Source organism: Rhynchophorus ferrugineus, unplaced genomic scaffold (genome assembly GCF_030347505.1).
Source record: "Rhynchophorus ferrugineus isolate W39M unplaced genomic scaffold, kcgeb_rfMv2 rfM2, whole genome shotgun sequence".
NCBI classification, from domain to species: Eukaryota; Metazoa; Arthropoda; class Insecta; order Coleoptera; family Curculionidae; genus Rhynchophorus; species Rhynchophorus ferrugineus.
Window position 1 is genome coordinate 30,540,177 of NW_027472581.1, and position 26,450 is coordinate 30,566,626.

The 26,450-nt window shown below is 30.6% G+C and overlaps 2 protein-coding genes across 4 annotated transcripts in view; both read right to left on the reverse strand.

The window, feature by feature from the left end:
• The window catches only part of LOC143190548 (protein unc-13 homolog 4B), a 69,848-nt gene extending 43,718 nt beyond the window's left edge, over positions 1-26,130 (reverse strand). The window contains exons 1-4 of one of the 3 annotated variants that reach the window (XM_076394905.1): positions 25,886-26,130; positions 14,042-14,185; positions 649-781; positions 379-516 (exon numbers count right to left, since the gene is read on the reverse strand). In XM_076394905.1, the coding sequence (XP_076251020.1) occupies positions 379-516; positions 649-781; positions 14,042-14,185; positions 25,886-26,115 (645 nt within the window). In that variant the 5' untranslated portion in view covers positions 26,116-26,130. Of the gene's footprint in view, positions 1-378; positions 517-648; positions 782-4,165; positions 4,433-5,922; positions 6,195-14,041; positions 14,186-25,885 lie in introns of those variants that run through there. The other 2 variants (XM_076394907.1, XM_076394906.1) reach the window with 2 other exon arrangements.
• Positions 1,611-4,166, reverse strand: Ssadh (Succinic semialdehyde dehydrogenase). Its single transcript, XM_076394929.1, has 2 exons — positions 2,415-4,166; positions 1,611-2,352 (listed from the first exon to the last, which is right to left on the reverse strand). The coding sequence occupies exons 1-2, from the start codon at positions 3,547-3,549 to the stop codon at positions 1,964-1,966; spliced, it is 1,524 nt and encodes a 507-aa protein (XP_076251044.1). The 5' UTR covers positions 3,550-4,166; the 3' UTR covers positions 1,611-1,963.
• Positions 26,131-26,450: the final 320 nt, after the last annotated feature.

The following is a 26,450-nucleotide window of genomic DNA, read 5'->3' on the forward strand; positions in this document are numbered from 1 at the left end:
ATATCAAATCTAATATAAAAATAAACTTACTTGCTTTCTAATTTGATCCAAAAACGTATACAGGTAACTTTGCATTTTTTTCACAATTACGTTAATTTCTATTCAAACATTTCGCAACGACTGTTCAGTGTTAATTAACAATATATGTGTCTATTTTATCTCTATCTCTGATTATAATGTTTATTAGTTAAATTCGTGTCGGTGGGTAATACTCCAGCATTTAATAATGAACCGGCATTATCATTGATACAATGTTCGTTCAAAAAGTATGACAACACATAGCCGACACAGAATTTTCCTTTCCAAGATTCACAAGAACATTTCATAGACGAACTGTCACTTCTATAGATACATAATTTTTAATCGATAGTTACTTACATTAAATGCCACTCCTATTAGAAGTGCTTTGTCTCGTTCTGGTTCTCCGTCAGAGTCTGAACTAGAAGATACTTCATTTTCAGCTTCACTTTCTGAGATGGTCGGTAAGGACTCGTTTTCGTTTTCACCCTCATCTTCCTAGAAAATATCAAGATATAAATCAGTAATACCGGTTGCCTATTTATACCACAAAGAAATTCGAACCATAGAAAATTCGAACTCAGTAAATATTTCTAATTTAATTACTGGATTAAATTATGGAATGCTTACTTTTGGAGCTATTTCAGCTGCTGCTTCCGCAACTTGTTTCTTTTCTTCTTCCTCCTTTACTTCAACCATTTCCGCGTGTTCGCGGAATAACGAGCCGAATTTTTCGAAAAAACCTCCATCGATCTGTTGTATCCTAATAGTAAAAATCAGAAAAGTACATTTATTATATTTTCTATACATATCTTCTTAATCTTAAATAAAAATGACTAACGTTATTGAATAAAAACACTTGAATATATTTAAAAACACCATTATCAATTTTTCGCAACTATATTGTCAATTATCCAATTTTAGGATTTTATACAAAACAAACGTAAATCCTTATAAATTGAACGTTATATTTTAGTTTAATTGTATAACTGAAAATTTTTTTTTACTGATTTTTTAACTTCTATATTTATTATTTAATGAATTTTTAATTGATGAAAACTTAGAGCGATTATTTGACCATGTCAATATCTTTACTTGGTAAACAAAAATGAAAAAAAATTAAAATCAAATGAAATCTTCAATTGAAAGTAAATACACATACAAATACACCATATTGTATATTAGTAATAAAACTTTTTTTATATTTTAAAGTCTCTTTTTACCAACTATGGGTTTATCTGGACTGGACTGGCCAGTGACCAACTTTAGAAATCATCCCAGAAGACATCCGGTCTTACCCAGACTGGTTACTGGCGTGACTGGGATCATTTTCCTAGTCGGATTTTACACTCTTGCCTAGAACATTCGCAAATATCAAACAATCACAAACATAAAATTTACGACCATGCCAGCAAGATTCGAACCCGCGGTTATCGCAACAGTACGACGACCGTCCCATCGCCACCAAGCCGGCTAATAAAACTTTTGATACCTTTAATTTTCACATTCCAATATAACATTACAGCTGAAGAGAAATATTTCTTGTTCTGCTTTAATAAGCATATGGCATAAATTAGAAAAAAAAACTCTAACAAATTGTAATAACATTTATTTGAAGTATATTTATGACTAGTATTTAAAACAATTATTTGTATTTTCTTATTGCTATAGTGCATCGGTATTGCTAAAAATAGGTAAAACTATTAATCTACAACCACAGATATGAATTATTTTGGAAGACATGTTGGAAGACTTGAATTCTTACATCTAAGATACCTAAACGATATAATTTTGTGTTCCCTAAATAGTAAAATTAAGGTAACAAACATTCACCACATATGTATATAGATAAGCTGATCGTGCCCAAATAATATTTGTCAAAATTTAAAATATCTACTTCCAAAAGTAGTTAAAATCATGAATATAAATTAATATATCAACATTTTTAGGACAAATTACCAATACAAGTATATTTAATATAAGTATAATCTTCAGTTCCAAGGTGGGATCCTTCTCTGCCCAAACCTGATTGTTTTATGCCACCAAATGGTGCCTCAGCACAAGATATCAACCCTTCATTGACACCAACCATGCCAGTCTCCAAGTTTTTGCTCACTCTGAATATCTGAGATATATCTTCAGAGAAGAAATAACCAGCAAGACCTACATCACAGCTATTTGATATATTTATTGCCTCCTCTTCTGTCTTAAATTTAATAATACTGATTACAGGACCAAATATTTCCTCAGTGTAAACTTTCATGTCTGATGTAATACCAGTGAGAACTGTTGGTTCATAAAATAGTTCACCCAGAGAATTAGCTGGTTTTCCTCCTGAAATATATAACATACAAATTATTACTTCCACAAGTTAAAGTGATTATTTTAGTACTAACCTATAATAACTTTAGCTCCTTTACTAGTTGCATCATGTACAAAATCAGTGACTTTATTAAGCTGTTGTTCATTTATCAGAGGTCCAAGCTGAACACCATTTTGAAAACCATCTCCCATTTTCAATAGTTGCACCTTTGATACTAATTTTTCTACAAAAGCATCAAACACATCTTCTTGAACTAGAAATCTATTTGCAGCAACACAGGTTTGGCCACAGTTGCGGAATTTTGACACAAGAGCTGAGTCTACAGCTGTATCTAGATTTGCTGATTTAAAAACTATTAAAGGGGCATTTCCGCCTAACTCCAGTCCTAATCTCTTGATTCCATTAGCACATTGTCTATATAAAATGCGGCCAACTGTTGTTGAACCCGTAAAAGATATACCTGCAACTAGATGATTCTCACATAATAGTTTTCCTACATCTGCAGCATTATCTCGACTGCTGGTAATAATATTTATCACACCTGGTGGAAAACCAGCTTCCTCAGCATACTTAATCATCTCAATAGCTGTTAAGGGTGTATCTTCTGCTGGCTTAATAACAACAGTGCATCCAACAGATAGTGCAGCTGCAGCTTTTCTTGCAATCATAGCATGAGGAAAATTCCAGGGTGTAATAAGACCAACCACTCCAATGGGCTGGTGATGAATTAGAATTTTTTTTGACGGTACGGAACTTTCAATAATTTCACCTCTAACTTGACGAGATAATTCAGAAAACCACTCCACAAAAGAATTTCCATAGACTACCTCTCCTTTTGCTTCTAGTAATGGTTTTCCTGACTCTGCTGTTAAGATATGAGCAATTTTGCTCTGATTTTCCACCAGCAAGTTATACCAGCGTCTTAAAATTTGAGATCTATCCTTGGCGGTTGTATTTTTCCAATTTTGAAAAGCTGAGAAAGCTGAATCAATAGCAATTTGGGCATCAGGTATACCCATATCAGGGACTTCTGCCACTACCTTTCCATTTGAAGGGTTAGAAACTTCGAAATATTTTCCACTTATTGCTGATGTCCATTGACCATTTATATAGGCTTTTTCATATTTACTAGCAGCACCTTGTACTCCAGTTTGAATTAACCTCAAACTTTGAAATGTAGGAGACTTGGATAAAAAGTATTTAAACATTTTTATATAGTCAAAGTATATACTATCACAGATACTTATATAACGGTTATATATCTTTCAAATTATGAAGAAATAAAATCGTTAACACAAAATACGAGCTGATTAAATTCGCCGATTTTGCGCACATATTGTTTTCCACTAAATGTCTTCCACTTATTTTAAATTAACAGAAATTGAACCTTTTGAAATCTATAAGATGTACATGATTTAAATTATGCCCAGCACAATAAGCAAACGTCACTAAACAATAACAAATAACAAATTTGTTTCATATTGTTCAAGGTTAATTGAATTGAAAGGAGTAACATAACAAAATGTATATAAAGAACCGACATGCCCTTCGAACGCGTATGTTTAGTTGCCTGCAATTCTAGAATTATTAACTATTTAATTTTTTTCAAAAATAATTCATAATAAGGCTAAGTAGTTCAGTAATATTTGACCTTGGCATGGAAAAAATAAGATGTAAATCTCAACACAACTGTAATACCATTCATGTTTCGGTGAGATCATTGCTAATTAAAAATTATGACAATGAAAAATAGGGGTGTTTATGAGAAAAACTGTATCACTAAAGAATTATGTATTTATGAATGAAATTTAAATTTTGTCTTACCAAATATCATGTTCTGTTTGTTCTTCATTTGCAGTGAGCGATTTCTGAGAGTTTAATTTTGTGTATATTTGTTTCCACATTATTTCTTCACTTTCCATGTCACCCATTATTTTAATTTAAACGATAAGCGATAGGAGAAAACTGAATAAACGGTAGACTTATCTAAATAAAAATAATTCGTAATTTGTTACGGTAATCTTCTGTGGATGATTGCTTTACTGACTCATTCGCTAACAACAGTAACTACAGCAATTCAACATTCCTCCCACCGTCCTTTTTATTGATGTCAGCATTTCGTACAAACTTTACGTGCATACACATGGTACGGTCTGCACCTGATATGTGGATACTATATTTTATTTATCACTATCTATTTTAGTGCAGTTAAACTTTATATCCTAATGTAAAGATTTAGTAAAAATAGGAATATAAACACGATAATAAGGAGCTAATACTGTAATAATAATATGTAAATACATATTCCAAAATGGTACTTTTATTTAAGTTTATTTTGTGCACTTGTTGTAAGAGAAGTCATAATTTGAAATTTAGAAAGTAAAATCCAATTTATAAATATATGTATGTATATATAGTAGTACATATATAATATATATAGTATATGTATATGTTCTGTTTTATATATATATATATATAGTCATATAATATACTTTTACATTATACTGGTGTATATTATTGGTTGCATTATTTGCATGTTATATATTAAATTAATCTCTCATGGGCAACATGTTTAAATCTATAATTAGTTGTGTGCTGTCATCTATCGTCGATAGCTTGAAAAACACCATTCAAACTTCCTATATTAATATAGAAATAGAAATATTACATATTAAAAATAGTAAAGTGTCGGATATTGTGCCAGCGTAAATAATTATTCTTACATTCGATATGTGTTTCAATATAATTACCTAATATTTATATGTGCCGCATTTCATTAATATCTGATAAGTAAAATTAAAATTAAACGTAAGATTGTCATATCATATTTAAAGCACTAATAATGAACAGTAAAAATAAATAACATATAATTTAATTTAAAATAAGCACGAAATATAAATCTACCAAAAGCATGATAAGATTTTAAACAAACTAAAAGAAAGCTATATATGATCTTTTGCACATATAAAAATGCGAAAACATTCCTGCGATATATATTCCTGAAATGTATTATAATCTCACCGATTAGCTGGGTAAAACATCAAATAAAAAGAACTGTTTAGGCCACCTCTGAAGTAATGATACAATGTTTTCAATGCTGTTATTGATAGAATATTTTGTTGTTTTTACTGCCATCTATTGTACGTAATCTTAAATTTAAGTACAAAAATTAGGGTAAGTGTATTAGATTGCAAATATTTAATGGTCTGATATTAAATAGTTAAATTGATTTAATTTTTTAATTTTCATTTGTAGTAAATAAAATATAATCGACTTAATTCGCTTGACTTATGATTATGACGTATGGTTTGACGATCATTTATGTAATATTGTAATTTATATCATATACGGGTAATAAAGAAAATGTTTAGTAACAATACAATCATGATATTATATAAGTCAGAAAAATACATTGAAACTGATTACCTCAAGCTTTGATGACAATGATTACTTATGTGCTGTCATCTCTTATACAATGTTTAAAGTTATAAAAAGTGAAAGGATTTGGCGCTAATTTTATATTACATAAATAATATGACAATTTTGAATACTGAAGCTTTAGAATTCATAAAAGAACTTACGTTGGAGATTTTTTCTGGATGCTGTTAATCAAATCTGTATTCATTTTATCCACAACAGCACAAATTATACACGGAATAACTATGTAAAAGCACACAAAATTTAGCAGACGTATTAATAATAAAAACAAACAACACAAACAAAAAATAGTCTAGCAACTGGACATCGCGAATAGCACGAAACGTTCGGAGTCTAAAAATAATATAACGTTTAGCGAATCCTGAAAAAGAACACTAAAACCATGGAAATACCACTTTTGCTTATATTCATGGTAGAGTAAATTTCCGACAAAAACGGTATTTATTAAACCAGTGTCGTGCTGATGAAATTACTGGGGTAGTTTATAAAGTACATTTTTAATTTACAAATATATCATTCGAAATCTATTAATTATTTGTTTTTTTTGTCACTTTTTTTGTACAGATTTCTACAATGTCATGTCAAAAGTCAAAATCATTCCTGGAATTATTATTATATGCTTAGAAATTCAGTCCCTTGTTACTTGATAAAGTAAGGTTATGTTCATAACGTGGAAAAATTAATTGGTAACATTGACGAAGAAAATGACAGGATGTGCGGGTTAAAGTATAAAAGACACAGCTTATCCGTGCGTATCGTATATTTTTTGTCATAATTGTACGTTATATTTGAACTATTTGAATTTTTATACACATTTTATTCCTACAGATATTCCGGGCATATATTAAAGCATATTAAAGCATTAACATTAAAGCAAACTATGATACTGTTACTGCGAAGTAAATAAAATAACTTGCAGTATGGTACGTTGATTAAAATTATTTTTGGGTTATTGCTCAATATCCGTTTAAATATAAGAAATAGGTTATCGCAATATTATTAATTATATATAAATAGATAATTTAATATATGTATTAAGAAATATTGCAAAAACTATATTCTGTAGGTTTATGATATTATAATGTTTATTTTTATAATGTTTTCGATTATATTAGGTTCTTGCATGTATTTTGAGCAGCGATATCTATTAGTGAAAATGGGCAAAGATTCAATGTGTAACTTTATTGTTTGATTTATCATTATTTTTTGATTCATTACTTTATTGTATAGCTTGATTTAGCTGACGAAGTTCGTCAAATACTTTTAGAGCCTTATAGTCATGTTGTTCCGTCATATAACAATTGTCGGTTTTGGATTCAAATTTTAAAAAATGGATGTTTTGATGTTGCAGAGTGTATTATGATCTGCAAAAAATCGAATAAAGTTGTTATTGCAAATGTTTATTGACGTCAGTTGAACAAATTCAACGACATATTATTGAAAAAAAAAACAGCAATAGCGAGTAGATGCAAAGTCATCTTCTTGCATAATAATACTCTGTTACATGCTGTAAGAGTTGTGAAGAATACACAGTTGTAGCTAGAATGGGAAGTCCTGCCACCTCTAGACTACTCACCAAACTTAGCACCTGATTACAACTTCTTTAGATTGATGCAGCAGGATTTAGCTGGGACATGTTTTCTAAAAGCTAAAGAAGTGCGGTAATGGATTGATGATTGTCAAACTCAATTGTTTCGATACAGTTTCGTGGGAAATGCGAAAAGTTGTAGAAAATGATAGAAAATATTAATTATTGATTAATATATACTGTACACATTTTTTCAAGAATATCAGACTACATGCAAGCAACTAATAGATAATACTATAAGTATTACTTAATTTATTAATTAGTCAATGACGAAAATCGAATTTTATTTATAGTTATTTTAAGGTATTATATTAAAATTTTATTAGGTTTTTTTAAAGTTATTATTGTTCTCTTATTATTCCATAATCTGCCCAATGGGTAATAAGTATTTAATCAGATTTATGTTATACAATAGCATGTAGAAGATCAACAAGTAATCTCATGTACAAACTTTGGTATTATTATAACTTAATATAATTACTATTCTATGTTATTCTAACATCTATTTTATGTCTATTAATCAAGTCGGATGGTAGTAAACGTTTTAACCTATGCACTTCACTGACATCGCGCATATTTAATTGTTTAGAGAGCGCATTCGGGTACACTGACTTTCTTTCAGAGTACTTTATATCGGCATTTCGGATGACGCTCATTTTGATTAACAGAGAGATATCTCGAATTAGGTTGTTACTGACATAATATGGCACGTAGCACTTTATTTTGGAATCTCTGAAGAATAGCATTGTTAGTTTTGCTAGTAGTACTCCACAATTCGATACCATACGTCCATATGGGTCTAAGAATTGATTTGTACAGCAATATCATCTTATACAAAGATAATTTGGATTTATGCCCTATGAGCCAATACATCAGCTTCAGTTTAAGTCCAAGTTATGCTTTATGCTTTATTAGGACACGTTTATTGTTGAGATGTAGTTGGAAGTTCCTTGCAGCTGATATTGGATCCTCGTGAGATGATAAAATCGCTGTATCGTCAGAATATATTATCATAATAGCAGCAGATATAACAATGGGCCAAGAATACTGCCCTGCGAAACATTGGATGTAGAAATATTGGATGTAGGAGTTTAGTGTATTCGTCACCTTGTTTCACAATGAAATGTCGGTAAGATATGACTTAGTAGTTGAAAGTACGGATGAGTCAGTAGATTTTTCAATTTAACTTGAAGCCCAGTGTACTACATCTTATTAAAAGCTTGATATATATCAAGAAATGCAGCCGAGAAATATTATTTTTCGTTTAAATTTTTATTTATTTGATTAACAAATCTGTGAACTTGCTCTATGTTTGTTATAGAATCCAAATTGATGCTCTGAAATAATATTTCTTTCTTCTCTGACTACTTTGAGATTCTTGATGTATAGACACTCGAAAACCTTGGATATCACAGGTAATAGGCTTATTGGACTATAGGAGGAAACTTCTTTTGACTTTTCCCTAGTTTGAGAATCATAATGATTTTGGCCACTTTCCAAGTGCTAGGGAAGTTGTCTAGACGTAACATGGCCTTAAAAATAAATGTTATTTACTTGAAGGTCTTTCCTGACAGTTCTTGTTAAATTTTTCCAGTGATTAGGTCAAATCCGGGAGATTTTGGCATTAATTTGATTCACTATTGTTCGTTTTATTTCCCAAACAGTAAAAATTTCATGTGGAAGGTTGGTTTGAAATGGAGTGTTAAGAGAGTCACTGAAATTGTTTTCCTCATCTACAGATATTTCGCCCGGGAATGTCCCCGGCCTACTAGAGTAAAACACATTTTTTGGCAAAATAAGCAATTTTTTTTTATTCAACATAATTCCCTTCAAGGGATACACTGATTAGAGCGACCCTCCAACTTTTCAATACAACTTTTGTAGTACGATTTGTCCTTTGCTCAAAATAGGCCTCAGTTTCGGCTATCACCTCTTCATTCGAGGAAAATTTCTTCCCAATGAGCATTCTTTTGAGATTTAAGATCAGGAAATAGTCGCTGGGGTCAGATCTGGAGAATATGGAGGATGAGGAAGCAATTTGAATCCCAAATCATGGATTTTTGCCATCATTTTCACTGACTTTTGACAGGGTGCATTGTCTTGGCGAAGCAGCACTTTCTTTTTTTTCAAATGCGACCGTTTTTCAGCGATTTCGTTCTTCAAACGGCCCAATAACGCCATGTAATTGTCGCTGTTGATAGTCCTTCCTTTTTCAAGGTAGTCAATGAAAATTATTTCATGCGCATCCCAAAATACAGACGCTATAACCTTGCCAGCCGATTGTTGCGTTTTCCCACGCTTTGGAGCGGGTTCATCGTGTGCACTCCACTCGGATGAGTGTCGAAGAACTTTGGAGCGAAATGGAGCCATGTTTCATCCATTGTCTCATATCGAATACAAACACAAAAAGTCCACAGATTTATTACGCTTGATCATCTTCAAACACTGCTCCGAATCATCAACTCGTCGTTATTTTTGGTCAAAAGCGAGCTAGCGCGGCACCCACTTTGCACAGAGCTTTCTTATACCCAAATATTCGTAAATTATATGATGTACACGTTCAGTTGATATCTTTAGAGTGTCTTCTATTTCATTCAATTTCAATTTACGGTCATTCAAAACCATTTTGTGGATTTTTTAAATGTTTTCGACTGTAACAACCTTCGAGAAAACCCTTGTATTTTCGAAAGAGTATATTCCATTTCTTCAGATGATGTTAGGTTCTTTAAATATTTTTGTATTCCTTGGTTTCCTTCCCTTTTAATTAGCTCTATCAGTTGTTTTGTTGCCTAAATTTTATTAGTACAAAATCCTTAAGTAAATTTTTAGTTTTGTGTTCGTTTTTTCATTTCGTTGATAATGACAGATAATGATCGTGAATATATTAAAAAAAAAAAACAATATTAAAGATATATTAGAATAAATAATTAAAGTTAAATAATAATTAAATCTCACAGCTTCGTAAACCATTCTGCTATATGTTAAGATATATTAAATAGCTACCTTTACTGTTATTGAATATGGAATATTACGTTGCTTCAGTTGGCGTTAAGTTTCTCTAATATTTTTGTATTCCTTGGTTGCCTAAATTTTATTAATACAAAATTTTTAAGTAAATTTTTAGTTTTGTGTTCATTTTTTTATTTCTTTGATAATGATAGATAATGATCGTCAGTATATTAAATAATAAATAACAATATTAAAGATATATTAGAATAAATAAGTTAATTAAAGTTAAATTATAATTAAAGCTCACAACTTCGTAAACCACTCTGCTAGCTATTAAGATATATTAAATAGCTGCATTGACTCTTGACTAATTATATTCCCCAGGTAATTAGCATTGCATTATAAAATATAATATCAGATAAACATCGGTTTACTAATGATAATAACCCAGAAATTCATTCATGAGTAATACCGTCTGCAATTTTAATGGAATCTGTAAATTGAATTTATTTCTCGGCTAGGACTTTGCTTCTATCGTTTTTGTTCTTTGTTTTGATCATTGTTGAGAAATGTTACAGTCATTTTGGGGAGAAGTGCAATATTTATATATTAATTATTATTTTTTTCAATCTATTTGTCAAATTATACGTGATAATTTACCATTGTCATTTTAAAATTCGATGTTTAAAAACGAATTAAAAAATTATACAGCAAAAATTATAGATGGACAGATTTAGGAAATAATGTAAAATAGTTATATCAGTGAGTCATAACTATTAACGGATATTATCAACAGGTTAACTTTTAAAAAATTATCTGATACTAAACAACCTCGGTTATTCCAAACCAATTTCTAGCACTAATTTAATAATCTTATTTGGTTAAGACTGAATAAGTTTCCGAGTAATGTAAATCGCGATATGGGAATCTTAAGCGGCATTGATTTATTTTACGTCATATTTATCTGGATGTCGTCAGATTTCAGCAAACACATTTACTTTAATGTTTAGTAAATAAATTAACATTTAGGAATTAAATCTGTTTACGGCAATTAGACTTAATGTACCGAATTACTCAGATATTTATGTTAAATAGGGCGTACTTGCTTGGGTAAATTCGTTTGTATTGTATAGGTCACTTCTTGTAAATTACTTCGTTGGAAAAACACGTGTGGTGAATCATGAGTTGGTTCTGCTTCAGTTAAGAAACTACACAATGGGTAATTGTCGAGTTTATTCACCTTATATGTAAACCTTTTTTAAATTATTGAAAATGAAGATATATAACTTAAATAACAAGTGTTCAATTCTTTTATAGAATTGTTTCATTAAAAATTTTAAAATTATAATATAAAATTAAATTATAATTATAAAAAAGCTTTATAATTTTTATTTTACTAAGGAGGGTTTATCTGGATTTCATTTGATAGGGCAGTTCGATAATTTCATAAGTGATATAACTGCTGCCCTCAACTGCCAGCTATGTCACTTAGTTTGTGTCCAATTTTAACAAAAATAGAAAGAAGTGTTTTTATGTGCTGTTTAAGATTTTTTTTCATAAAAAATACATCATCAAACTAAGGAAACGCTTGATAAATGCTCTGGTGATTTTGCGTCATCAGTTTCAGTGATTAAGAAGCGATTTTCTTAGTTACGTTGTCGATAAAATCCATAGAATGATATTGGGCAATCGGAGAATGATAGAACGTAAGGTGGGTAAGGCTGTGGGTCAACTAGAAGATGTAATCTGCGAGATGGGTGCCGCAATTGTTCCCATTAGACCATTAGAGCAACCGTGTGTTCTCTTGTTATACTTGTCGGTCAATCACACTTTCAGTTTCTGCCACAAAAATCAATAAATTGCGCTACGAACTGCTACACCATCCAGTATATTCTCCAGATGTTATTTTTTTTAATAACATCTTTATTAGATACGCGTAGTACAATCTAAATTTACAATTAATTTATTACTACTTTTCCTATGTACTTGGATTAATTAACAAGCAAGACGAGTGCGAGAAAATACATCAGTATGTATTCCTCAATTCTCCAGATATTATAAAACTCACTTACTTGACTGATGCGCAGTATTTCGACTATATTCAAGATGTAAGAAAGATGGCCGAAATTACAATGATCGCCAAACCTGGAAAATTACCAAATGAAATAAAAGTTATAGACCTATCTAACTGCTATCAGTAATATTTAAGGCATTTGAAAAACCCCTGTTGAAAATAATAAAACTGATTATAGAGAGTAAATATATAATACCTACACATCAGTTTGGGTTAACAATTATTCCACTATTGACCAGGTTCATAGAATAATAGATGTAATTGAAGAAGCCCATGAAGGTAAAAACGTATGCTCAGCTATATTATTAGGTGTTGCACAAGCCTTCGATCAGGCCGTGTTCATAAGCTACAGAAAATGTTTCGAAACAACACACTGAACTATTAAAATCTTATATTACAACAAACTGTTTGGAATCAAATAAGAGAAAGCCTACTCTACAATAAAATATGCTAAAGCAGTTGTACCATAAGGAAGTGTTTTGGGGCCAATTCTTTACCTACTTTACATATGTGATATATCACAAATAGAAAATATCACGATGTTTACATTTACTGATGATACTACAAGTGACTAGCAATGGTGACTGGTAATTTGACTCAAACCTGAAAAATAAATGTCTGTTATCTGTAAATCTGTGCATGGGCAATTTACGTATAATCAGATCACATAAGCACCAATGACAATAAATAATACTATCGTTCCATATAGCAACAACGCCAAGTATTTCGGAATGAATCTTGATGTAAAACTTCGTTGGAAGGAATATGGAAAGACTTTTTGGTACATGCGTCAGCAAGATGTTTAATGTATTGCTTGCCGCAATTTGTAAATTCGTTTTAGAATGAGGCAATCTGTTCCTTCTAATTTTATTCTAGCTAAAAAGAAACACAATGCTGTCTGATTACTTCGAACACCTAAACGAATGAGCCTGTCAAAGTCAGGCGTCAGGTCAGGTCAGGTTGTCAGACGTATGCAAAATTCTTGAAAGCAATAGTGATAGGACGTTATAACTCTAACATATAAACTATTTTGGCTATATAATTAATTGTAGTTTTTAGATGTACTATAATGTTAAAATAAATTATATTTGATAACATTTTTGTTCAATTATTGTATTTAGATTATAATTTTGTTGTTTATCAAAGCTCAATTGAACTATAACTCAGCGTTGATGCGGCAACATTACGACGTTTTGACGTCACAAATTTAGACGTATGTACAAAATAATTCTGAATAGACTATATATATATTATATGATGGCAAATTGTATATATATATATATATATATATATATATATATTGTATATATATATATATATATATATATATATATATATATATATATATATATATATATATATTGTATATATATATATTTATATATATATATATATATATATATATATATATATATTGTATATATATATATATATATATATATATATATATATATATAATCAAAAACGTTATTCAAAACGTCAATGTCGTTCTTGGCATTCACGCATGAAATAATAAAAACATTGTGAAACAAAAGCGCATCGTAAACAATAGAAAACTGCTCCTATACAATAGCTACGTTATTTAGCCCGATCGATTGTTAGGTTTTTGTTAGTTTACAGCTACGATATGAAAAAACGTACATAGACCTACCTTTGTTCCGAACTGTTGGGTTCCTTCTTCGACTTCCAGTAGATCATACCAAGCACGGCCTTCTTGTTGAACAGCCTGAAGTCGAGGGTGTCTTTGATCTCGCGCTTCTTCATGCGGAAGCGTCTCAAGGCTTTCAGCGCTCGCCTGAAAGCAACCAGTTTCATTTTGACACTGCAGCCCGTGTTTTAAATTGGTTTTTTACTGGATTCATAATCGTCTATTTTTGTAACCGGGAATGCCGTTGTTTTAGTAACCCAATAATAACCTAATTTTAGAGTGGATAGAATTTTTTAGGTTTTTTTTTATTTTTACTTTTGTGGCTATATAGCTATATCTATAGAAGAAATAAAAGAAAATGTATTCGATCAAGGAAGCTGGTTAAACGCCAAGGCGCTTAATCATCAAGTAAAAAAAATAGTTTCAGTATTTACTGTTGACAACAATACTCACAACAGTAGAAAAACATAAATTAGATTTAGTCTATTCAGTTTTTTTTTGTACATACGTCATCAAGACGTTTAATGTATTGCCTGCCGCAATTTGTAAATTCGTTTCAGAATCAGACAATATTTTCCTTCTCATTTTATTCTAGTTAAAAAAAGACACAATGCTGTCTGATTAGTTCAAACGCGTAAACTAACGAGGCTGTCAAAGTCAATCATCCGGTTGTCAGACGGATGCAAAATTATTGAAAGCATAGTGATAAGAGGTTATAACTCTAACTTATAAACTGTTGTGGCTGGCTGTATAATTAACTGTAGTTTGTGGATGTACTACAATGTTAAAATAAATTATATTTGATAACATTAAGAGCAATTATTTTATATAGATTAGAATTTTGTTGTATGTCAAAGCCAAACTGAACTAAAACTCATAGTTGATACAGCAACATTGTGACGTCAAAGCGTCAATTTGGATGACGTATGTACAAAATAACTTTGCGTAGACTATTGGTCATTATTAGAATGTCATTTTTAGTAAGATTGATTTAAAAAGTAATATTATTAGGCCTACAAATTAGTTTTAAACTATTTATTTTGAAGCTTTATTGTCTTTATAAGCTTCTTACAGTATTGGATAGCCTTCGCGATCAATATGAAATTAAAATTTTTTCAACGTACTGAAAAAGATTTTTGTTCATACTTTTACGAAATGTGCATAGTCAAAAGTGATGGCTATAAGTGAGGCTTCAAAATGAAGTTGATAATAAATGTAATCAAACACAGTGGCTCCATCTGTTGTGAAACCTTTAAAAATAGTTTATAGGCCTGGTAAGTGCTGGAATTAGTTTGTAGCGTTTTTGTTAAATGTACTTTAGTTAATAAAACTTTAATAGCAGTTATTTTATGGTGAATATATTGCTGAGAAAAACAACGTAATACTGCTTAATTTACATCAAAATGTGATACACTTTCTTTGTGTCTTAACTATATCAGCCTTACCAAAATCCAATTTATCTGAAGTGACAGTTTTTATTTAGTTTGAAGAAAAATTAAACTCATGGATCTCATCATTGGTGAGCTGATTATTTTTTATTCATGACAAAATCAAGAGGGGGTAGTTTATGAACGGCTCAACAAGTCAACCCAAACACAACATGAAAAAAAAGAATTGAGTGCCGTATGGACTTAAGCCAAGATACCTCGAATGCTGTTTTTTTCCCATATCATGTATTTCAAAGGTTTTCTGTATCATGTGTTATGGAAGATAAAACGTGGATGTAATATAATCCAAAGCGTAGAAAATTGAGCGGAAAACTTGTGACCGACTTACATGCCAAAAGACATGACAAAATGATTTTTCAGCATTCAACTACATGTTGCAAAAGCCGTTTAAGAAAACTGAATTCTTGCGTCAATGGGATGTCGTACTGGCATTGCCCCTTCCGATTATTCTTGCACATCTTGTTCTAATCCACGACTCGAGATTTGAATGAGCAATACTTCATTATTTACGGAGAAATTACATTCTTAGATAATAAGAAAAATCGGTACCTAGATCGTTTTAAAACACGATATTATTTTTAAATGTGGTATTCGTTTGTTTTTTACTGTTTGAAGAATGGGAAACGTAACTTACGATGAACAATAAATTAAATACAATCTACAAATTTCTTCGAATAATGTTTGAAAACCTTGTTTGTATCCGCTATAATGTAGAAAATGTAGAAATGATATGTTGAATGTTTTTTTTGTTGATTTTTGCGCAATTCCAGCTGATGGAGAAGCGATGGGGATCGTACTAGAAGTGAAGTCATTTGTTTAAGATTTGACAATCATTGTATAATTGAAGAAAAAATGAGAGCGAGACTGAATGAATTCCTTACAGATTTCTGTGCTGAAATCGACCTTTTGGATGAAAGATCCAGTGAAACAGTTCACAAATTAAAGACATGACATAGAAAGCGAACTGTAAAATAGGAAAATAACATTGCCGAGGCTAGAGCAGCTGCGGCCGACCGCCAACTAGATTTAGTGAAGAATGTTCGGAGTCCTGTAAGATCAGCAGCAGCGTATTAGTTGTGAAGTAGATTGGTAGAAGCATATTGGAAGAAGAAGATAATGATGATGCTCTTTTATTAATTGCAGTAAATTAAAATCTATGAATGTATTTAGGTTCCTTATTCAAATTATCCAGTCTAACATACCAAAATAGCAACTTTGATTGTACTATTGTCTTAAGAGTAATTTTAATAGTAACTGATTGCAATAAAGAATCACACATGCCATGCAATACATTTTGTTATGTATCAACATAACCCTATACGAACATTAATCAATTTGTTTCTGCAACTAAAGTTCGATCTAAAGTCTCCATGTAAAATATTTATTGAAAATGTAAAGATATTTCTAAATTATAATGTTTCGAGAACAGTTAATTTCGCTTTTTGATCAATCAAACTTAATATAATGTAAACTTTCCTTTTGCTCTTGAGAGATAAGGTATATTCTAGATCTAAAGGTAGTCAGTTGTTTACTAAGTTAAAACTGTAAATTGAGATTCTAGATCAACTTCAACAGGTATATTTCTCGAAAATAATATACATTTTGAAAATTTCTTTTAAGGACATATTCTTAATTTATTGTCATTGTATCCAACGAAGTAGAAATATTTTGGTTTTTGAGTTCTGATATATAATTTTTTTTTGTGTTCGTAATCACCTTCAGACTTTCTCTGGTAATTCCGCTATAATGAAATATATATTGCTAAAAATATATCAGGGTATATATAGAATGTTGTTTCAAACCATGAAGTAATATTTTTTATCAACTGGAATAATTTAAAACATATGCGTGTAACATCACCATTTATTTAAGGTATATTTTTTGTTCGCGTTTAAAAAGAATAATAATATGTCGTACATAACTTCATTATAAAGAGCATATCAAAAAGAAGAAGTCAAATTAAAATACAAAAAAAAATATTGGTTATTTACGCGACATCTAAATTAATACGTACATAATAAGTTGCTGCTATACAAGCAAATAATATAACCTATATGGAATTTATTTATGATATTTGAGATGTTCTGAGGGAAGTAATATAAACATAATATAAATAATTTAGATATCCTGAGAGGTATTGTGGGTGTGCCCAGATGCTATAGGAACAATTAGTTACACCGAGACTTTCAGATTTCAACTGGCATAGAGGAAATTAAATTATTCGTAACAAGACATGAAGAAACCTTCCACTTCCATGTTAACACCAAAGTGCAACTCTTTGAGAACACGGAAATAGGATATAGACTGAAGAGAACCATGTGATCTTGTAAGTTGTATAGTAAAGTGTACTAACTGATGAAAATATTGAAAAGTGCTACTAACTTTTATTTTATTAGAGACTAAATAAAGGCCTATGGGTCTACAGTTACTGTAGAGAGACTGCAATGACTATTAATCATATATTAGTAAATATTCCAAATCCACTTTTGACACATTTATTTATTGGTTTGAGAGCGGTTCAATCATCGATTCATTTTTAGTACTTTAAAATTATGAGCCCACCAAGCTATGCTGTATGCTGGGTGAGAGAGAACTTCTCATTCGAGGTGTAACAGTGGATCCTTCGCAACGTTTACAATGTCTGTCTGTAACTTGATATTGCTGGTCTTTATGGCTATGAATAGTTTACTTCGGTGTTGATATGGTTGGCTTTCTTGGAATAACTCACGCCATTTTCATCCATTTCTTAATTATCATGTTCTTTTGAATTGACTCTTTGAATTGACCTCTTCTTTTGAATCTTTCGCATCGCATGTAAACACCTGGAAACAGTTCATTCACCAACTGCTAAGAGGTCTGAAACTTCTTTGATATTTTGGACTGAATTTTGGTATGATTTCATTGTTTCTCGTGGAACTTATTTGGCCATCCAGGCCAAATTTTGTCATTGACATAAGAAAATATTTTTAACTATATAAACTAAAATTCTATGATAACAATAGCAGGATATGTCAAATTTCTGAAAGTGTTTGTTGGGCTTAGGTAGAAGATGTCTTCAAATCAAACAACTTTTATGAATATCGGAAATATATATTAGATTTTTTTTATTTCATAATTATGGCCTGAATACACTGAATAACTCAATAATTCTATACGGGAAACTATTATTTTATGTAGAATCAAAACTACCAAATTTTACAACTAAGTTGTTTAAAAGTTGATTACTTCGCATTGTTACCAGTATATAACACCTAATGTATTCAAATTCTTTAAATGCTTTACTATTGTTGTTAATAAACAGACATAATGCAATTTTGATGCTGCTGTATACATAATTGCTATCATATATAGTTCTACATTATCGTATATAATACGTTCCTTACGTTAATTACGTTTATACGTTAATCCTGATCTCGTTGAGGATGTGCTAATTACTTTTTTTTATTAATATATTATTAGGCCATGTGCATTGTTAAGGTGAAGAAAGGACTGTAGGTCCGATATCTAGAGGTATATCAAGAAAGTAAATGCTTAGTAAAAATGATTATTATGGAATGAAAAATGATGAATGAATATTAAATTTCTTGACCAGATATCGTGTTAACTGATATTTAATTCATTCTTCAGATAATTAAGAATTTAGTACTTCCTATACGATATATTAATATTAATAATTAGAAATGAAATATATATTGACATTTTCAGTAAAATCTGAGTGATAAAAATGTTGATAATGAGAGTTTGTTATTGGTATTCATTATAAAACATTAGTGTAAAATATCAGTAAGTCAACTATACTACTACACTATATATACGTAACAATTATATTCAAATTCACATAAAAAATATTAAACGCCTTGATGATTAATAGTCTGACTGTTTAACCAACTTCCTAAATCTATAGGCGACGTTTTCTTTTCCATTCCGACTGAAAATAGAAGAAAAAGAATCCGAACAATTATAACCGCTCTAAAATTAGGATGTTAACGGGTTAGCAAAACAAATCTGTTAATTTTGATTAGTAATTCTGAATATAAACAAAAGCTCTTTGATACGGTTTGATTGTCTAATTATATTTTAATTTTACTTAAAAAAAATTAATAAGATGAAAAGTGTTTCTGAAAATAATTGTTTGCTTGTTGCAGTTTATTGATAATAAAATTGATGTCATCACGCAAATGTATAAAGTTAAATACAAAACTTTAACGGAAGAAAATTTGAGTGCCTTGTGCAATTTAACTTTATATCTAAAAAGGAAATCGAATTTTACATATTATTGTATATAAATTTGGCCATTGTCTCTGAAAAATAAATAAACTATTAAAAGTGTATTATGTCGTTATAATATATAAATAAACAATAGATTAACATGTTTCCTAAAATCTAAAAGCTAAAAAAATATGTTTATTAAGTGGTAAAAAGTAAACTCTGTAGAGAGCTAAAGTTTTGTCGCAGAGTGTACAATGAAAGACGTCAAAGTAGTTTTTGCACGTTAGCAATCAAATACCTAATGTTAAATTTAATAAAATAAATACAAAACTCTAACAGAAGAAAGTTTGAATGACGTTTAGTGTCGTATACAATTTAACTTTATATGAAAAAAGGAAAGCGAATGTTACATATTCTTGTACACAAATTTGACCAATGTGTCTGAAAATTAAGAGTGCTAAAGTTTTGTCGCAGAGTGTACAATGAAAGATGTCAAAGTAGTTTTTGCACGTTAGCAATCAAATACCTAATGTTAAATTTAATAAAACTTTTGATTTGATTAACTTTTTTAATTGAAGGATTCGATTGATTTTAATCGCCAAATATTGCTTCCCGCAGTTTTTCCTTAACTTTTGCTCGAAATCTGAAATATTTATTGTTTTGAGTATGGTCTGTCGATCGTCACTGTTTTCCACTCTTAACGATATTCGTTCAATTTTTTAATGACATTAATTACAATATATAACGATCTATTATGATGATTTTATTCGATTTTATCCTTCAATTTTGTCTCATACTATATAACTTTATAGGTAATTTTGGAGAAATATTTTGGGACGTACAATATCTAGATGTCACTACTTTGAACTTATTACTTAGTTTGAATTGCTATGCTAAGATCCACGAATGCATTTGATTGCTTCATTTAATTTCTATGGTACGTTTGGTTTAAACACTGAAAAGTCCCTGGCCTAACGAATAGATGGCGCTAGTTTTATTGTATTCACCGCTTTTTTAATTAGTACTAATCTTCAAACGAAAGCTGTTAAAATTTTATGATATTCTACTCATACTTTTGTAAGTTATTGAATTAAGAGTGACACTACTTTTGTTATTTTCAAGACAATGGATCAAAAACAATTTCGTTACACTGTTTCTTGATGGAAAAAATACCGTTCAAGCGAAACAATGGCTTGACAAGTGTCATAAGGACTCCGCTCCATCAGAAACAATAATAAAACGTTGGTTTGCTGACTATAAACGTGGTTGTGTTGTGTGTGTGTGGATGCATTGGACGTCCAAATAAGGTGGTAACAACGGAAAACATCAAAAAAATCCTCAAGATCGTTTTGAATGATCGAAAAGTGAAGTTGTTTGAGTTAGCTAATATCGAAAAGATATAAAAAACTTCTTTGTTTGATATTGCATGAACTTTTTACTATGAGAAAGCGCAGTTCAAAGTGGGTGCCGCATTGGCTCACTGTTGATAAAAAACAAGAAGGTGTTGGTGATTCTGAGCAGTGTTTGGCCATGTTTAAACGTAATATACCGGAAATTTTACGTCGATATGTGACAATGGGTACATGTCTATAACTTCACTTCACAATCAAAACGATCGTCATCTGATTAGACAGCAATTGGTGACAGGACTATTTTGAGGCAACAGATAAATCGTTCTACAAAAGTGGCATTGAAATGTTAGAGGGGCACTGGAATGATTGTGTGACTCTTATGGAGATTACGTTGATGATTATTTACAGTACGTTTACGCGTTTTATTGGCTACGCCCGGGACTTTTCAGTCCATATATTATTTTGAACAGAGCTTTTAACGTTTTTCTACGCTCTCGTAATTAAATGATAATAATTAGTTTGTTATAACATACATTCGTTCTAAGAAATATAACCGCGTGTACAATAATCAAAATAATATCTTCACCTTGTTACCAACAACTGGGCAATATTTGTAAACATGTTGATGTCAAAAATATGTGAAAAATAGGTCAGTGTGATTACACCTCAAGAAGATATGTATCGCAAAATTTTAAAGGGGTTAATGTATTTAAATAAATATGTTTTAGTTAAATATCCAATATGTTGTGACATAAGATTACTTAACCAAGGTAGTTTTTTGTTTTATTAGAATCATGGAAGCCAAAAAAATACATGTGTAAACAATTATGTTAAAAAATATATTGTGTATAAGTGAAGTTTTTGTTTATAATCTTTTATAGCTAAATCTGTAGACTAAGACGAGATAAAGTTTATATAGGCAAGGCAATATCTCATGCCGAACTTAGCAATTCTGTCAAGATTGTCTTACTATGTTGTGTTTAGGTCTTTGAGCTATTTTTTTATTTTAATCGTAGATCCTGCTATATTAATAAAGCCACAATAATTTTACACATATTTCTTTTAAATATAAATTTTTAACCTTTTCGTCTTATAATACGTGATGATTTTCAGGATAAAATTAACTAAAATTACTATTATGTTATTACGTTAAAAATAAGAATGATAAATATATGACATTTTTTTGAATTAAAACATATTTAATAAATAATAATAATTCTAAATAATAGAGAAAGATAATGTTATATTTTATGGAATGATACCGATATTTACATATGTATGCAAAAATACATGTAAAGGTGAATTTGTATATATTTAAACATATTGTTTCTATATATAATTTTTATTTAATACATTTGTTTTAATAAATTAAATTCATCGTTTTATTTAAATTTTATATTAATAAAAATAAAATGTGATATCAGGGATTAGTCAACTGGAAAACAAATTCGTTGTCTTCACGACAATTTTTTTTCTATACAGCTGTATAACAGGACAATTGTAAAGCCCCAGCCTGACACATAGATGGGGTTACTAGAATCCATATATTTTTAGTTAGTCCTAACCCTCAAAAGATGGGTGTATAAATTTGACAGCTGTCGGATCGTTAGTTTGTGAATTATAGCATTTTGAGTGAAGCAGCTTTTGTTATTGTGAAAAAAATGGATAAAAAGAAATTTCGCGTATTGATAAAATATTGCTGTTTGAAGGGAAAAATGCAGTTGAAGTAAAAACTTGGCTTCATGCCGAGTTTCTGGATACTGCCACAGGAAAATCAACCATCAAGGATTGCTAAATTTAGTAGTGGTGCAATGAGCAACGAAGACGGTGAATGCAGTGGACGCCCAAAAGAGGTTGTTACCGATCAAAACCACAAAATGATTTTGAATTACCGTAAATTGTTATTGAATGAAACAGAAGCACACTCGTGTCGCGCAAGCTCACGTTTGACCCAAAACAAGGACGAGTGGATGATTCCGGACAGTGTTTGAAGATGATCAAGCATAATAAACCCGAATTTTTGCGTGGATATGTAACAATGGATGAAACATGGATCCATCATCTCACTCCGAAGTTGAATCGACAGTCATCCGAGTGGACTGCACACAATGAACCCGTTTCAAATCGTGGAAAAACGCAACAGTCGGCTGGCAAGGTTATGGCGTCTTTATTTCGAGATGCGCATGGAATAATTTTCATTGGCTACCTTGAAAAAGTGATCAACAGCGACTATTACATAGAGTTATTGGACCGTTCGAAGGACGAAATCGCCGAAAAACGACCGCATTTGGAGAAAAAGAAAGTGCTGCTTCACCAAGGCAATGCATCTTGTCACAAATCAATGAAAACGATGGCAAAAATCCATGAATTGTGCTTCGAATTGCTTTCTCATTCACCGTATTCTCCAGATCTGACCCCCAGCAACTATTTCCTGTTATCAGATCTCAAAAGAGTGCTCGCTGGGAAGAAAAATTTCTTCCGTCGAATGAAGAGGTGATCGTAGAAATTAAGGCCTATTTTGAAGCAAAGGACAAATCGTACTACAAAAATGGTATCGAAAAGTTGGAGGGTCGCTATAATCAGTGTATCACCCTTGAGGCGAATTATATTGAACAAAATAAAAACTAATTTTGCCAAAAAACTGTGTTTTACTATGGTAGGCCGGGAACTTTTCAATTGACCTGTTATAATACATATTTAAATTATCTAATCAAATTAGTACAATGGCTATCACAGTATTATCGGGATATTAGGCGTTATAAAACTGTTCTCCAGAGACACCTATTAAGTTTTTCTATGTATTATTTCATGTTTTTACCATTCAAAATTTATATTTTTTAATTATTAAAAACCATGACTATTAAATATTACATTTTCACTTACTAACAGCGATTTTTAGACACTTGGTGAGCTTCAACCTCTATATTTTTCATATTTTTAGGAGAAACTAGAAGAACGCCAATTTTAATATGGAATAACTCAACAATGTAAATGCAAATAGTTCAATGCTTTATGAGGTTATGTTATTAGTTGCCCAAATGCACAACGTGTACGGTTTACTTATTTTCGTTGTTTATTTACTTCAATATGTATCTAAAACAGGGAAAGCAAAAGCAAATATTTTAGATCATTAATTTTATATTGGAATTAAATGGCCTGAAACCCAGAAGGGCTGACGTCTATAATATTATATATTTAAAAAAATATATAAATTCGTGTCTCAATGATTTATAGTATAGTTTAGTTTTAGGCGTTAAAAACAAGTTGTGTATTTTCGTTCCAAGATAGAAAGATCTTGCGACGCGTTACCCAGCCAGTATAGTTTGAATGTCTCCAATTTATTCACAACAATAATATCAATGTAATGGAAGTATTTACTATTTTAAGTACATTTAATTATGTATAATTAAGTGTAATTAACGCAACATTGAAGTAAATAAAACTGTTGATAACATTAAAGTTCGGTCTCATTTGTTTTTTTATTGTGCATATGTATAAACCAAATGTTGTCATTGAAGTAAAGTAAGAGAAACTAAACAGATATCTAATCGAAGAATTCACAGGAAAACTTGATACTTTAAAGCATGCCTAAACACAGATTTTGTAAAGTACATGACTATTATTAAAATGAACTTCAAAATTACAATTTGTGCATTTTATTTAATCAAATATTGCAAGGTAATTTAATACCACACCGAGCTGTTTCAGCAAAATTTGAACCTTTTTTTGGAGTAAATAATACTGTTGATAACGTTTGAAGTTGATCCTCATTTGTTTCGTTTATTATGTATTTGAGTCTCTAATAATTTGGTTCAACTATGTAAAATTAATATTTTGGTACCACTGCCAAATACATTTGCTTCTGTATCTTCAAATTATCATTATACATTTTTTGAGTAGGTTTGACATCGAAGCAATTTTGCTTTGTCTTAGAAAATATGGAACATGGAGCTGGATGTCAACAATACTATTCTCACTACTGTGCAATTATTGGCTACTCTTTACAGTATTTACCTGTATTTATTAATTTCCTTGCCAAGAGTTATATTGATTTTATGAAATATTGATAATATTTTTAATTAAAGTGCTTCAATATTCTACCATATTTCATGGTTAGTGTACCTGGTACACTTATTTTCTTCAATTTCATAAAAATTCTAGTATTCTTTTTAAAATTATTATTTCAGTTAAATTTAGTCAGTTCACTTTTTTCATTATCTTTTCTTTACGTTGGTTGCACAAAACCAATTTTTTAAACTGTGAAGTATAAGGTAACTAACCCAAATAAAATGGAAACGTGCTAAAAAGTTTAAATGTCTGATTGCGGAAGTCTTATTAATCACACTTTTAATATTAAATTACATATATTTTTAGTAATCTATGTATTATAAATCAATATTCTTGTGATTCTTTATTACAGTCATCTAGTCTGTTATTATTGAGGAAGCCAAGAGATTATCAACAATATATGAGGAATTTTACTTCTATGTTAACACAGAAGTTTAAAAACTTGGATAATGCTGAAGTAAGAAGAAAATCAAACCATATGGTATTATGTCATAAATGTTATAACATGCTAATTATTAGTTGAACACAGTGTTATTCCTTTCTGAAAAATTAAAATAAAAACAAATAAAAGAATAGCTTTCGAAAAAAAATTTTAAACAAAGCACTGGTTTTACTCGAGTAGAGACTTGGAAATATACAAAAACTGTACAGAAAATAAACTAATCCAAGCTAAGATAATATTTTCATTGTTTTGTTTTCAACTCGCCCTGATATACTTCAGTCCCATGCTGTTTGCTTTCAAATTAATTTTATTTATTAGCTCGACTCACCTGTAAGAGACATTAATCGAATTATCATCCACTCCCTCGAGAGGGCGTGCCATATCCGCCAACCCACTCTGACCTCGCGTCAAGGACGCGCACTTCTCCGCCACTACCCTCCTGCCCCTCCTGCGAATTGCGTTAGATCGCTTCAATACACAATCGTTGCAGGATTCGCTTTGGTTCACGTCGATGGCTCTGACCATCTCCAAACTTCTCATCGGTACGTACCAGTCCATTCTTTCTAATACTATTTTTCTATTTTTTTTCTGTCCGAACGTACAGCTATGACTAAAAATCAGATTGCAGGAAAATATCGAAAGGCCTAAAAGGATGGACACGCATGGGAATGGGTAGGGGGGACATCCGCTTTAGATTGCCGTACATTATTTCGTACACAATCGGGTTCCACATCGTTGGTTCACTCTTTGGATGGTAGGAGGGGAATTGTTTTATTGTTGTTTACTCGATGTTTTGGTCTATTTTCTAAAAAAGTCTGTTTGTTTGGTTCTTAGATTGTCTCGAGTTATTTTTTTATTTAATTTTTAAATTATAGATCTAAATGCTTTAAGGT